This window comes from Mandrillus leucophaeus, unplaced genomic scaffold (genome assembly GCF_000951045.1).
Source record: "Mandrillus leucophaeus isolate KB7577 unplaced genomic scaffold, Mleu.le_1.0 Scaffold4, whole genome shotgun sequence".
In the NCBI taxonomy this organism is placed as follows: Eukaryota; Metazoa; Chordata; class Mammalia; order Primates; family Cercopithecidae; genus Mandrillus; species Mandrillus leucophaeus.
In genome coordinates, this window is record NW_012104253.1 from 9,214,589 (window position 1) to 9,228,365 (window position 13,777).

Genomic DNA, 13,777 nt, shown 5'->3' on the forward strand with positions numbered 1-13,777 from the left:
TCTCTACTAAAAATAAAAAATTAGCCAGGCGTGGTGGCGGGAATCTGTAATCCCAGTTACTTGGGTGGCTGAGGCACTAGAATCAGTTGAACCCAGGAGGTGGAGGTCGCAGTGAGCCTACATTGTGCCACTGCACTCCAGCCTGGGTGACAGAAGAAGACTCTGTCTCCAAAAAAAGAAAGAAAGAAAAAAAAATAGTGCATTTTGGGTTTTAAAACTAAAATTGGGCCGTGTTTCTTCACAATGAGAGGTGGTCGCCAACTATGAGTCCCGATGTGAGCTTGTCCCCGAGGATGCCATCTGGCCTGTAGCAGAGTTTAATTTCATGGTGTCCCAGAATATTGGTGTCTGATTTTTAAAATCTCTCCAGCCCTGAGAGTGGGCCCATCAGACCAGCCATGTGGTTGGTACTTCCGCTGGTATGAAAGAGCTGCCCACCGCCTTGGGGAAGTCACCCCTCCCAGGCTCTCCCACTCCGAGCCTCCGCCCTGATCAGCCACCCTGAGGGAGGGAGAGGTGGGAAGATTAGCCTACCTGTTCCCTTCTCTACTGCAGGGGCTGCAGGAAGATGGGCTGGACCTGGGGGCACAGATGGAGGCTGCGAGGCCTCTAGTCCAGGAGAATCCCAACCACCAGCACAAAATGGACCAGCTTTCCTCCGACTTCCAGGCCCTGCAGAGGTCTCTGGAGGTAAGGGGCTGGCAGAAGGGCCTGTGCTTTGACAGTGAGCAGACCCCTGTCGTCCAACACGCCTGGGGCCTTTCTCCCCATTTCCTGCCTTTGTTCCTTCTAACCTATCTTTTTTCTTTCTCCATTTTTTCTTACCTTCCTCATTCATACAACAGATAATTATTGAGCACCTCCCATATGCCAGGCAGTGCTCTAGGTGGCCCTAAGGATGGAGGTAGCAGAGCATGACAGCCCAGGCCCCTGCTCTTCTGGGAGTTACGCCCCAGTTGGGTAGATGGACAATTAATCATCAAGCAAACAAGTCAATGCACAATTACCTATCGGGATTAGGGCCATGAAGCAAAAGAAGAGAGCAGGTCGCTGGAATCCTTAGGCAGCCCAGAGCACAGGCAGCCTTGGGTCCCCAGCAGCCTGTACTAGGCCTGGAGGCCACAGAGCATCATCGCCAGTGCCCTCTAGTGGCCACCTTGGCTCTTTCTAGGGTTCACCCAGGATTCAGTCCCCTTCCCGCAATGGGGATGGAACTTGAAGCTCCTTCAAAACTGCCCTGAGGACAAGTGGAAATGCAGACTCCAGGCCTCACTGTGACACTGATCGACATGCAGTCCTGGGTCTGCCTTTGTAACAAGCCCTGAGGAGTATAAAGCAGGGTCTCTGGTGCTCACACCTCAAGAAAAAAACCCAGTGAGGCAGTGAGAGCTCTCCATCCTACCTGACTTTGCACACCCTATTCCATACCAAATATTCCTAACCTCCTCTTTACACTCCTGAAATTCATAGGGAATATAAGTTACCCACCCAGGAAATAGAAAAGAGAAATCAAAGGAAATAATTATAATACAATATTGTCCTTCAATATGTAAGTACTCCCAGATGGCCACACTCAAGACATAAGGAGGGGGTCAGAACGTGCCCTCCCTGCATGACAGCTATCAATGTCGTGTCAAGTGGCACAGCCATCACGGCCTTTAGTGATGTGGTTTTCTGAAATGTGAACAACGCTTGATAGAACTTTGATCAAAGCCAAGAGCAGTCTCCCGTCCACTTACACAAAGGGTGCAGCTCTAGAGAAGTCTACGTTTGTTAAAACTGCAAAACCTTCTTTGTGTTTGTGTGTTGATTGGAGTGAGAGTCTGAGCTCAGGTCATGACAAACAGGTTTTTTCCTGCTGTGGATATTAGGAGGACATGAGAAAATCGTGTGGGATGTGAGCCAACTCTGCTTTGGTGGACTGTCCGCCCCAGGGTGGAATGCGAGCGCCCATCCCTCTCACTCCTCCTAGTGTCACCCTCACCACCTCTATCTCAGCAACCGCAAACCCTCCCCACCAGTTTCCGGGAAATAAGGTACCACCTGTGGAGACCCGTTGGTCTAAGTGACGATTGATGTCTGGATGAATTCATTTAGTTACATTCAATAAACTAGCAGTGAGTAGTTTCAAGGTCGAGGCAGTAGAGAAATAGGACACACTGTCCTCACTCCTCAGGAGCCCATAGAAACCCACAGAAGCAGCAGAAGTCTCCTAATACTTCCATCCAAATGATGGGCTCGATTAGTCGTTATAAGAAGCAGCATTAACTGAGCATCACTAGGTGTTGCAAACGATGAGATTCCAACTCTTATTGATTGTTTATATTCTTCTTTAAAGAGAAATTGCCATTTTACTATTTTGGTACCCAGGGCTTGTTAACCTAATATGTCCTTCCCTACAGCGAGGCAGTCTCTGCGTCCCCCTGGGGGGCAGATATCCCATGTTGGAGATCACAGCTTTATGCACGGGAAGCCCTTGGAGGCGTCTGGTCTAATGTTGGCACACAGGAACCAGGAGGGGACAGTGGTAGGGACAACTCAGAGAAGTGGAGTTTTAGATAACTTCTCAGGCCCTCATTGGTGGTTCACTGAGGACAGACGCAGCAGTCTCCCCAGCCCCTGGTATGGGCCTGGTATCCAGCGGTCTCAGCCAGTGTCTGTGGAATGCAGAAGGCAGGGCCTATGGTAGCCCCGCAGAGAGTCATGACCTCATCCAGCTAACACAGCTGGAATGGGAACGGCAGGCCCTGGGGTCTGACTGGTTCATGGCGGGCTATGGAAACAAAGCTCCAGGGTCTCAGGCTGGGTGGTCAGGGGCATAGAGAATGGCTGCCCTTCTGGGGACAGTGTCTGCCTTTCCTGGGGACAGAGAGCTGAGCAATAGATTGGCCCAGGAAACAGTACTCAGGGAAAAAGAACAAAGAAAGACCAAACGTGAATATCTGAGTGTGCAGCTTGATGAATGTTTTAAAAATTAAATGCATCTGTGTTACCAGCACACAGATAAAGCACAGAATATTACCAGCCTCCCAAAGCCCCTGTGCCTGTGGTCATGCCCAGCTCACCATTCCCGACCCTCAAGGGCAGCTCTGACTTCAGGCTTCCCGCAACACAGCTTGGGTTTGTCTGATGTTATCCTTCATTTCAATTGAATTGGACAGAATGTTTTCTTTTGTGCCTGGCCTTTAGCTCTCCACATGATGGTTGTAAATTCATCTACTGTATGGCATGTGGTTATAGACTGTTCCTTCTTGCTGCTGTAAAACATTCCATTATGTGAATATATACCACCGTGTATTTATTCATTCTACTCTCGATGGGCACTTGGATAGTTTCCAGCTTGCGGCTGTCACATATATGCCCCTGGGTGAGGATACGTTCCCATTTCCGGGGCATGCACCGGGAATGGAATGGCTGGGCCATCAGCTACAGCCACATTCTGTTTGGGTAGATTTTGACCCATGGTTTCCACAAGTGATTGGGCCAATTTACGCTTGGATCAGTGGTGGACAGGAGATCCGATTTCCCCCACCCGCACCTAGACTTGGTCGTTTTCCTAAAAGTAAGACAGGCTTTAAACCAGTTGATCTTCCCAGGGTAAATTCCTTGTGCTGTGTGGAGGGAAGGGCCAGCCTAGCCTCTTGTGGTGCTACTTGGTGGGGAGCCCTGGGGTCCCCAGCAGGTGTGAGAGCCCTGCAGGGTGGAGGTGGTGCGGGGGTCTCCCCCTCGGACAGCACTCAGAGTGCCCTGGGCTCCCCGGGCTACGCTGCAGGACCTTGTGGACAGGTGTCGGCAGAGCGTGGAGGAGCACTGCACCTTCAGCCACCAACTGCTGGAGCTGCGGCAGTGGATCGCCGTGACCACACAAAAGCTGGAGGCACACCGGGGAGAGGCTGGCCCGGGGGATGCTGAGTCCCAAGAGGCCGAGTTTGAGGTAAGGCGGTGGTTCCCTCACCCACTTCCCAAAGAAGCAGCCTTGACAGGCCCACGTTCCCACACCGAGGAGCAGAAACCTCCCTCCACCTTCACCGTGTATGTTTCTGTGTGTCTGTGTGTCCTTTAGAGGCTGGTGGCAGAATTCCCGGAGAAGGAGGCCCAGCTGTCCCTGGTGGAAGCGCAGGGCTGGCTGGTGATGGAGAAATCTTCTCCGGAGGGTGCTGCTGTGGTGCAGGCGGAGCTCAGGGAGCTGGCAGAGTCATGGCGGGCCTTGAGGCTGCTGGAAGAAAGTCTGCTGAGGTGAGAGTGCCTCCTAGGCTCTGAGCCTTGTCTGGGACACCGCCTCTGCCCACTCAGGGGCACTCAGGTGCTCGTGGAGCAGATGGCCAGGGTGCTGCCCAGTGTGGAGCCAGGAGCCTTAGGCACCTTCACACTTTGGCCCAGTTGACTATTCTAGCAGGAGCAGGAGGAGCCAGGAAGTGTCCCCATCTTGGGAGTTAGCCTCCAGTCCATACGGGTTTGAGCCTCAGTTTCCCCATCTGCATCAGTGGGCATATGCACCTTCATGACAGGTTACTGTGAGTTTAAAGTCAGAAACCGGATGTGAGCATGCCTCAGGAACATTCTGACAAACTTCAATGGGGGGCACTGACTCGTCACCCGTAGTTCCCCAATTCTATTACTTTTCCCATGTCCTGGTGGGTTCCCACCACATCTCTGCATTGACTGGGCTGAGTTTGTCTTCTCAGCCTCATCAGAAACTGGCACCTGCAGAGGACGGAAGTGGATTCAGGGAAGAAAATGGTTTTCACCAACAACATCCCGAAGTCAGGATTTCTCATCAACCCCATGGATCCTATTCCCAGGCATCGTCGACGGGTGAGTCTGTGTAGCAGGGCTGTGGGAGAAGGGGCCAGGCCCCAGGTCAAGAGATGGGTAGGGGTCTCCAGCACAGGCGGCTCCCTGTCTGGGGCAACATGCTCTGCTCTGAGGACTTGGCCACATCCTGTCTCATTTGAGCCTGCCCCACCTGTGGCCCAAAGAGCAATTGATCCTGCTCCACAGAGGACCTCAGAGATCCCAGAGTCTGCAGAGCCAGGCTAGCAACAGCCTCTGCAGGGAAGAGAGTGTCGGGGCTGAAAGCTTCCTGCTGGCCCCGGATTGGAAACCAAAACCGTACAAGATGGGAATATTTTTGTGCCATGTTTCATCCATCCCTTACTGCCCTTAAGCAAACTTGAGCTTTGTTGAAAAGAAAGTTACTCCTTGTTATTCAAGTACATCAAATTATTCATTTTCCCATTCATTCTTTCATTCACGCCTCCATTTGCTGAGTGCTACTTTGTTCCAAGGACTGTGCTCAGAGCTAGGATACAGCTGTGAGTAGCACTTTCGACCCTCAGAGAACTTGGAATCCAATGTAGAGCTTTTCAGTGGGCACACATTCTTGTATTAAAATGCAGGTTCTGGGCTGGGTATGGTGAGCTACACCTACAATCCCAGAACTTTGGGAGGCCGAGGCAGGAGGATTGCTTGAGGTCAGGAGTTTGAGACAAGCCTGGGCAAGATAGCAAGACCCCATTTCTATAAAAAATATTTTTAAATTAACTGGACATAGTGGTGTGCACCTGTGGTTCCAGCTACTCAGGGGCCTGAGGTGGGAGGATCACTTGCACCCAGGAGTTTGAGGCTGCAGGGAGCTGTGATTGTGCCACTGCACTCCAGCCTGAGTGACAAAGCAAGACCCCATTTCGATCAATCAATCCATCAACAAAAAATAATAAAATAAGATAAAATGCAGACTCTGAGTTAGTAGATCTGGCTGGAGCCCACAATTCCATTCTGCATTTCTAACAAGCTCTTGGGATAGGCCCGTGCTGCTGGGTCTGGGAGATACTCGCCTCTGTGAGCCACTAGCAGTAGCACCTGCAGGGGAGAGAGCATGGGGGCTGGACACTTCCTCTGGCCCCAGAATGGAAACTAAAATGAAACAAGATGGGTCTATTTTTGTGCCATGGCTATGTTTTGTAAAAGAAAAAAAAAAAAGAACTAACTACATTGTTTCACCCATCACTTTCCCTTACTGCCCTTCAACAAACTGAACTCTGTTGAAAAGTAAGAAGCAAGGGAGTGGCATCCACAGGCAGTTAAATAAGGGTTTCCAAAAAAACAACAAAAAAAGTGGTGCACCTTGGCAGACAAGCCAGAGGCCACGGGAGTCTGCAGCAGTTCCCAGGTCTAGGACAGGAAAGCCCCTCCTGGAAGATAAGAAATCTCAGCTGAATTTTCACGGCGGAGTGGCAGTGAGGAGAGGAGGGAGGGAGGTGTGTTCCCAATAGAGGAGACAGTGTGTGTGAAGAGCAGAGGGAGAAATTCGAGTGCCAGTTTGAGGGGCCAAGACACGCCTCCAGGCCCAGGCTCAGAGGACAGGGAAGGCAGCACATGCAATGGAACCAAGACTCCCGGGTCACACTGAGGAGGAATGAAAGGCACCAACGTGGATAACCAGAAAGTTAGCCGAATGGGCTTGCATCATAGACAGATCACTCTAGTCATGGAGCCCCAAGGGGACAAGCATGGTGGAAGGGTGACTATTTGTATAGCCACCCTGGTAAGAGGTGGTGGTGGCTTCTGTCACCTCTCAGGGGAACAGAGAGGGGACAGTGAGGAATGTTCTTGGCCCCTAAATGTGGCCATGTTCAGTAGAGATTCATTGTTCATCCCCCAGGCCTCTCCTGTCACCATTTTGGGCATCTTGTCCTCGTCCCCGCCCCTCTGCCTCAGGTGGAATTCCCAGGACACACGGCCAGGGGGCCTCTTTCACCTCTGACGCTTTGGCCGTGTGTGATCCTCCAGGTAAATCTTCTCCAGGAAGAAGACGGGAGCCATGAAGATTTCTCCCAGCTCCTGAGGAACTTTGAGCAGTGGTTGCAGGTGGAAAATTCCAAGCTGGTTAGAATCATCGCAATGAGAACTTCTACAGCCGAGGACTTGAGGACCAGAGAATCGAAGCTGCAGGTCTGTTCCCCAGGAAAGGTCCCTCATCCATAGGGTTTGCACCCACAAATGCATTTGCCACCAGGGGGCTCTTCAAAAGAAAGAGCACACCCACAGTTTGTGAGCTGTTCCGCCGTGTGTATAGATAATGGCTTTTATACTTTTTTGGTTCAAAGATTTTAGAACTTTTTCTGGCATTCATTCATGTATTCAGCATGCTTATGTATTTCCCTACTTGGAAAATATCACCACTAATCACTTGACTCCTGTGTCACTTAGCTATTGCTGTGTGACAAACCATCCCAACAGTTTGTGGCTGAAAGCAACAACTAAGTATTTAACCCGTGGTTCAGAAGCACAGCAAGCTAGGCTGAACCAACCGGGCAGGGCCTGCAGTCTGTCTGCTATCAGTTGTAGGTCAGCTGGGTGTCTCTACTTCTAGGGGCTAGTGGGCTATTAGAGATGAGAATGACGTGGACTACACATCTCTTATACTCCTGTGGCACAGCCTGGACTTCTCATAGCAGAGGCAGGGCGGAAGAGAGCAGTAGCAGCAGGCAAAGACTTTTGAGGTCAAGACTAGGAGCCAGCATAACATTAATTCCCCCGCATTCTGTTTGCCAAAACCAGCCTAGAGTCAAGGAAAGCGAAAGAGACTCCACCACTTGATGGAAGGGATGGCAAAGTCATGTTGCAGTGGATATGGATATGGCTGTGGGGAGGGAGATGGGGAAAGTCACAGCCATTTTTGCAACTGTACTACCGCTTCTCTTCTGTCTTCTTCACTCCCACATCTAATCAGTTGCTACAGCTCCTTGATTCCACCTCCTAGATATGTTGTGTTTCTCTTTCCTCGCACTACCATTGTCTGAATTTAGGCACTTACCGTGTTTGGCCTTGACTATGGCTGTAGCCTCCCAGCTGATCCTCCCTTCTTCCTGTTGGGTTCCCATCTAGGTCATGGCTCATTCTGCAGCCAGAATGACAAATATGACCCTGTCCTCCCCCTAATGAAAACCTTTCACTGTGGAGTTTAACCCCTGAGTTTATTACTCAAGCCCTTTCTCAACCAGGCTCCAGCTCACTTCTGTTTCCCTATTTTTCTGCAATTTTAGGTTTGAATTTCTTTTTATTTATCTGGGTTGGGATTCATTTTAACTCCTGAATCTGTGGTCTAGGATCTTTCTGGAAAACTCTCTAACATTATTTTTTTTCTCTTAATTCCCAAACTTGTTACTTGTATTTTTTTCTACTAACAATATTTCTTAAAATATTACCTCTGCCTTGTTCCCTTTCTCCTCTCCTATTGTGATATCATTTAAACATATGTAACTACTTCTCACTGTGTGCTTTATGTCTCTTACTCTCTCTTGTGTATTTTTCATCCTTTTCTCTCTTCGTGTTGCATTCTGGATAGTTCTTCTGATCCGTCTTTCAGTTTACTAATTCTCTCTTTAGCTGTGTTTCATCTTCTGTTACACATGTCTGTTGAGTTCTTAACTTTTGTTGTTGTAGTTATCAGTTCTAGAACTTCTTTTTGGTACTTTTAATAATCTAGGCTATCATTTTTCTTACCTTTATTTTTTTTTCTTATTTTATAACTCCCGTCTTAACTGAAACTCTATCATTTTTCATACTTTCCAGATGCTTGCTTAAATTTTTAAGCCTATCTTTTAATTATTTGAACATAGTAAACATAGCTTTTTACAGATTGTGTCTAATAATTCTAATATCTCAAGGCATTTTATGAATATTTCTGTTGTATATTATTTCTGCCTGTTCTTACTCTTGGTTTCTTGTGTCTTTGTGTGGCTGCTTTGTGTGCTAGACATTGTGTTTGCCAAAATATGTATAAGAGTGATTTAAGATTTAGGAGAGGCCGGGCGCGGTGGCTCACGCCTGTAATCCCAGCACTTTGAGAGGCCGAGGCGGGCGGATCACCTGAGGTCAGGAGTTGGAGACCAGCCTCAACATGGAGAAACCCTGTATCTACTAAAACTACAAAATTAGCCAGGCATGGTGGTATATGCTTGTAATCCCAGCTGCTCAGGAGGTTGAAGCAGGAGAATTGCTTGAACCTGGGAGGTGGAGGTTGCGGTGAGCTGAGATTGCGCCATTGCACTCCAGCCTGGGCAACAAGAGCGAAACTCCGTCTCAAAAAAAAAAAAAAAAGAAAGAAAGAAAGAAAAAAAAAAGATTTGATTTAGGGTAATCTTTTCCTCCAGAGTCTATTTCATTTGCTACTGCCAGGCAAGTAGGGACCTTTTGTTTTGGGACCACTAAATCCAAGTTCAAGACTTGAGTTTCCCTGGTCTACTAAGATGACATTGAACTGGGCTGCAAGTCTCCACAAGGTCCAGGTTTACTTCTGGTTCATTTTTTACAGGGTGAAGGCTTTAGGAGCTCAGCAAAAGGGTGAATGAATCCTATCAGAATCTCTACCTCGGTAGGGCCCAGACGTTGACTTTTGTCTCCCCAGCCCAGTGAGGCTGCCAAAAGCAAAGGTGTTTTACAGCTATTTCTTCCAAATTGGCAAATGTTCTATGGACAAAAACCGGTCTGAACACAGCGCTGACTGCCCTGGGTTTTCATTCTTTGCCAAGTTGTGTCCCGGTGTGCCTCACATTCTTTTGTTAATACTTTTATGCCTTTAAAATGCTTTAAATATTTTGTCCTTAGTGAGAGGTTTGGTCCCAGTTATCTCGTTGGCCATTACCTGGAAATCTTCCTTGCCTGCCTCTCCCATCTCATATTTGGCTGCTCCTCTCACTCCCCTCAACGCACCACCACCCGATTCCAGCCATACCAGAAATGACTTTCTGTTCCTCAAGTTAAACCCCCTTGCTTTTGTACAGCATACGTTCCTGCGGGCTCTGAGAAGCTAAGCAAGATGTCGCATATTACATGCTAGTAGGATGGGGCAGAGTCAGGATCCAAAGCCAGGACTGAAACCTGGGCTCCCAGATTTATAGCCCCGCTCCTACTGCCCCATCACACCACCTCTCCGGAGTCCTGAGAATAAAAGGTTCCATCCCAAGGGAACACAGTACTTATATTTCCTGAGAAAAATCTGCACATTCCAACCCCACTCTGCCAGGCTCATAATGCCAACAGAAAGACCTGTTCACAATGACAACTTTTAGAATGAGGCAAACTCTAGTCAAGCCCTCTGGAGGACTTGGTCCTGGAATGTCAGAGTTGGAAGTAACCACTGGAGGTCTGCAGCCCAGCTGCCCGTTCCGTGCAGGAGGCCATCCTGTAACATTCCTGAGAGCAAGGGCTAGGCCTTGGCTTGAATTGCACAGATGGGAGTCCCACTTTATGGATTCTGTCTGCCTCCTCCCTTCCTACCTGTCTGTTGAGTGAAATTTGATGGACCCATCCTTACCAGCCAGGTGGGGCAGTCTGGGCCATTTGGAAACCCCACCATGACGCTGCTGCTTCCCCCAGGAGCTGGAGGCTCGGGTGCCAGAAGGTCAGCATCTCTTTGAGCATCTCCTTCGTCTCGGGCCAGCAAGGGGGACCTCGGACAAGCTGGAAGATCTGCGCTACCAGTGGATGCTGTACAAGTCCAAGCTGAAGGACTCCGGCTACCTGCTGGTAGGTGCCAAGGATGTGCAGGTCCCAGATTCCAGGGACAGGACTGTAGCTGCGCCTGGATTTGCCTGAGGATACAGTGCTCAGCCCACATCCACCCTGCCCTGTGCATTCACACACCAGGCAGAGATGACTACTCAGACAGAGGACAGGGACACCCAAGGGTCCCGGACGCTTGACCCAGGTGATGCCATTTGGCCATCCAACCACCTCATGAGGCTGGAGTCCCAATCAGGGCAGCAGTGACATTGTAATTAACGTGTAAGGAGTGCTTCCTACCTCCCAAGCCGAGGGCTCTGTGTGCACTGTCCCATACAGTCCGTATGGTTCCCCTCTGCTCAAGTCATTGTATCTCCATTGTATCATCCAGCCTCCAGACAGGGAGCTGAGACGCCAAGCAGTGAAAATACTTGTCCAAGGCTGCATGAGTGGTCAGTGGCAGAGCCAGCCTGCAGACACACCCTTGTGTTGTAGGTGTGACCTGGGGAAGCACTGGAGTGGCATCAGGAGCCCTGGGGTCCAGCCCCATGTTTCTAACTTGCCCTGTGTCTGAGTTGAGCAAGCACCTTCCTTTTTGGGGGCCCCTGTGTCTCCTCACACAAAATAATAATAATAATAGCAAAATAGTAATGATCATAACCTTTGCTCAATGCTATGTCCTCATAACAGCCCATTAAAGGAGGTGCTATTATATGCCTTGTGAACCAATGAGGAAACTGAGGCACAGAGGTTAAGTTTCCTGGGTCCCTAAGTCTGAGGAGGGTGGTGAGATGGCCCCTAAGGGCCCTTTCAGCCTCAGACCCCAGGCCCCAGGCTTTCCTGGCCCTGTAGCAGCCAAGATGGCCGCTAGGTGTCACCCTAGCCCAAGCCAGGTCGGCCATGGCCCCAGCCGGCCTTGGCCACCGCCTTTCCAGACAGAATCCCAGCTGGGCCTGAAGTGTGTTAAAAAGCTCATTAAATCGAATCACCTGCTGGCTCAGGCTGTCCAGATGACCAGAAGTTTTAAAGAAACACTCCCCTGACAAAATGAATATTCCATTACAGGCTCTGTTGGGATTTAAGTTTCACTCACTTAACTTATTTTTTTTCCCCCTTTTCCTCTCCTTCCCTAAAATAACAGACACAAAGTTCTCCAGGGGAGCCGACTGGATTCCAAAAGGTACAGTGTCTGCCATCTGCTCCACACAGCCAGCGGGCAGGGTGCCTGGAGGGTTGGTGGGCCCGTGACACTGGGGCAGGACTCCTGGGCTTTCTGGAAGGCTCCAGGAAGACCAAAGAACATTTATAGGGGATCAACTCTGGGCTGCGCTGTGCTGGCCCCAGGATTCTTGGTCTCAGGAAGCCCCAGGCTCGGGGGGAGGCTGGCCAGGGTGTGCAGAGTCCTCCGCTGTGACAGGCACATAGCAGAGAGGGGATCTTGGAGTTCACCCTCCCAAATCAGGACACGCTGGGGAGTGGACAAAGATGCTACCAGTGATTATGCTGTGACAACAGGTGTGAACCGGGACTGTCCCAGGAAACCTGGGTTGTTGTGGGCAAACTGGACAGTGTGGCCACCCTGTTGGTGGAGGGTCTGCGGGGCTCAGTAGGGACAGGAGAGGGAGGGATCGTGCCTTTGAGTTCTACTAGGCAGGTGTTTCCACTTATCCTATGGAGCCATGCTCAGAGTCACTCCCAGGGCCTTTGCAGGCCGAAGCAATAACAATAACAGCAGTAATAATGACAACAATGAGAAACAGGTATGATTCTTACTCAAGATGCTATGTATTGGCCATCCACTGTGTGTGTAAGGAACTGTGCTAAGTTGTGGTTAGGGCCCCTCCTGTAACTCTCCCAGTGACACCCAGGAGGCAGTATAATCTCAACTTTCAGCGTGAGGAAACAGAAGGGGCAAGCCTGAATGACTTGTTCAAGGAAGGCCTCAGCCCCTCAGTGGTCTCTGGCCTCTGAATCCAAACCCCATGTTGTTAACCTTCCACGTTGTGACTTGCAGAAGACTTTCCTGGGGCCCGGAGTGTCTCCCCATTTCTGGAAAAGCCAGGTGTAAATCGGTGTCCCCTGGTGCCACTGTTTCCAAAAGAACGAATGCTGTGTTTCCCTGCTAGGCACTGGCCCATACTGACACAAGCCTCCAGCGTGCTCTGACCCACGGCGCTCTGAGTTCCTTGAGATCTCTCATTCTTTGGAATCTGAGTTTCCTAGAAATCTGTGATTTCTTCTTGGCCTCAGGCTGGTGTCATAAGTAACATCTATAGGAGAGTGGATGACACATGGACTGGGTGGGGCAGTCACAAAATCAAGGCCGGGCTTTGGGCCCAACACCAACTGGCTTTGTGGCTTTGAGGGAGTTGTTTGGCTCCTTGGGGCTCACTTTCCCCATCTATAAAATGGAATTTTTTTTTCTTTTTTTTTTTTTTTTTGAGATGGAGTCTCTTGTCACCCAGGCTGGAGTGCAATGGCATAATCTCAGCTCACTGCAACCTCTGCCTCCCGGGTTCAGGCACTTTTCCTGCCTAAGCCTCCCGAGTAGCTGGGATTACAGGAATGTGCCACCACGCCCGGCTAATTTTTGTATTTTTAGTAGAGACGGGGTTTCGCCATATTGGCAAGGCTGGTCTCGAACTCCCGACCTCAGGTGATCCACCCTCCTCGGCCTCCCAGAGTGCTGGAATTATAGGCGTAAGCCACTGTGCCCAGCCTAAAATGGAACTATTAATGGCAACCTTATTTACTTCATGAACTTAGTTTGAAGATTGTGTGAACTGCTGTATATGAAAGTAGAAGTACTTCTGATCACTTAAACCCTGCCCCCAACACACCCCAGTTTCGAATAACAAACAGACTTCTCACGAGATAGGGAAAATCATCAAGAAAGGACAGGTGTTCTACACAGGCCGGCCGGGTGGGTCCTGGTGGGAGATGGGGGACCCAGGACCTGATGTCCAGACCGACTCTAGCTCCTGCACTTCAAGCCTCTCTCTGGTTGGAAGCCCCCACCTATGCAGCCCCCAGGCCAGGATCCATGTGGGTGTCAAGTCTGGGCCCCCTGGTGTCTAGCCATGGTGCCTAGCACATAGTAAGTGCTCACTAAATGTTTTTGAGTAGTGACATTTGTAGGCTGACACCAGCCCTCCAGTGCAGGCTCAGGTTCCTACAACCTGTAATTAATGTGTTACTGTGGTATGTTCATAGCCACAGCGTTCATTGCTATCTCTATGTTGCCTCCCTCCCTCCCTCCCTCCCTCCC

The 13,777-nt window shown here is 49.9% G+C and overlaps 1 protein-coding gene across 2 annotated transcripts in view; it reads left to right on the top strand.

Annotated features, from left to right (window-relative positions):
- Window positions 1–13,777, top strand: part of SYNE3 (spectrin repeat containing, nuclear envelope family member 3) — a 67,605-nt gene that overhangs the window by 42,906 nt on the left and 10,922 nt on the right. Inside the window, exons 10-16 of one of the 2 annotated variants that reach the window (XM_011991681.1) lie at window positions 556–690; window positions 3,773–3,934; window positions 4,064–4,236; window positions 4,686–4,815; window positions 6,793–6,954; window positions 10,384–10,533; window positions 11,651–11,689. In XM_011991681.1, the coding sequence (XP_011847071.1) occupies window positions 556–690; window positions 3,773–3,934; window positions 4,064–4,236; window positions 4,686–4,815; window positions 6,793–6,954; window positions 10,384–10,533; window positions 11,651–11,689 (951 nt within the window). The remainder of the gene's footprint in view (window positions 1–555; window positions 691–3,772; window positions 3,935–4,063; window positions 4,237–4,685; window positions 4,816–6,792; window positions 6,955–10,383; window positions 10,534–11,650; window positions 11,690–13,777) is intronic. The other variant, XM_011991682.1, reaches the window with a different exon arrangement.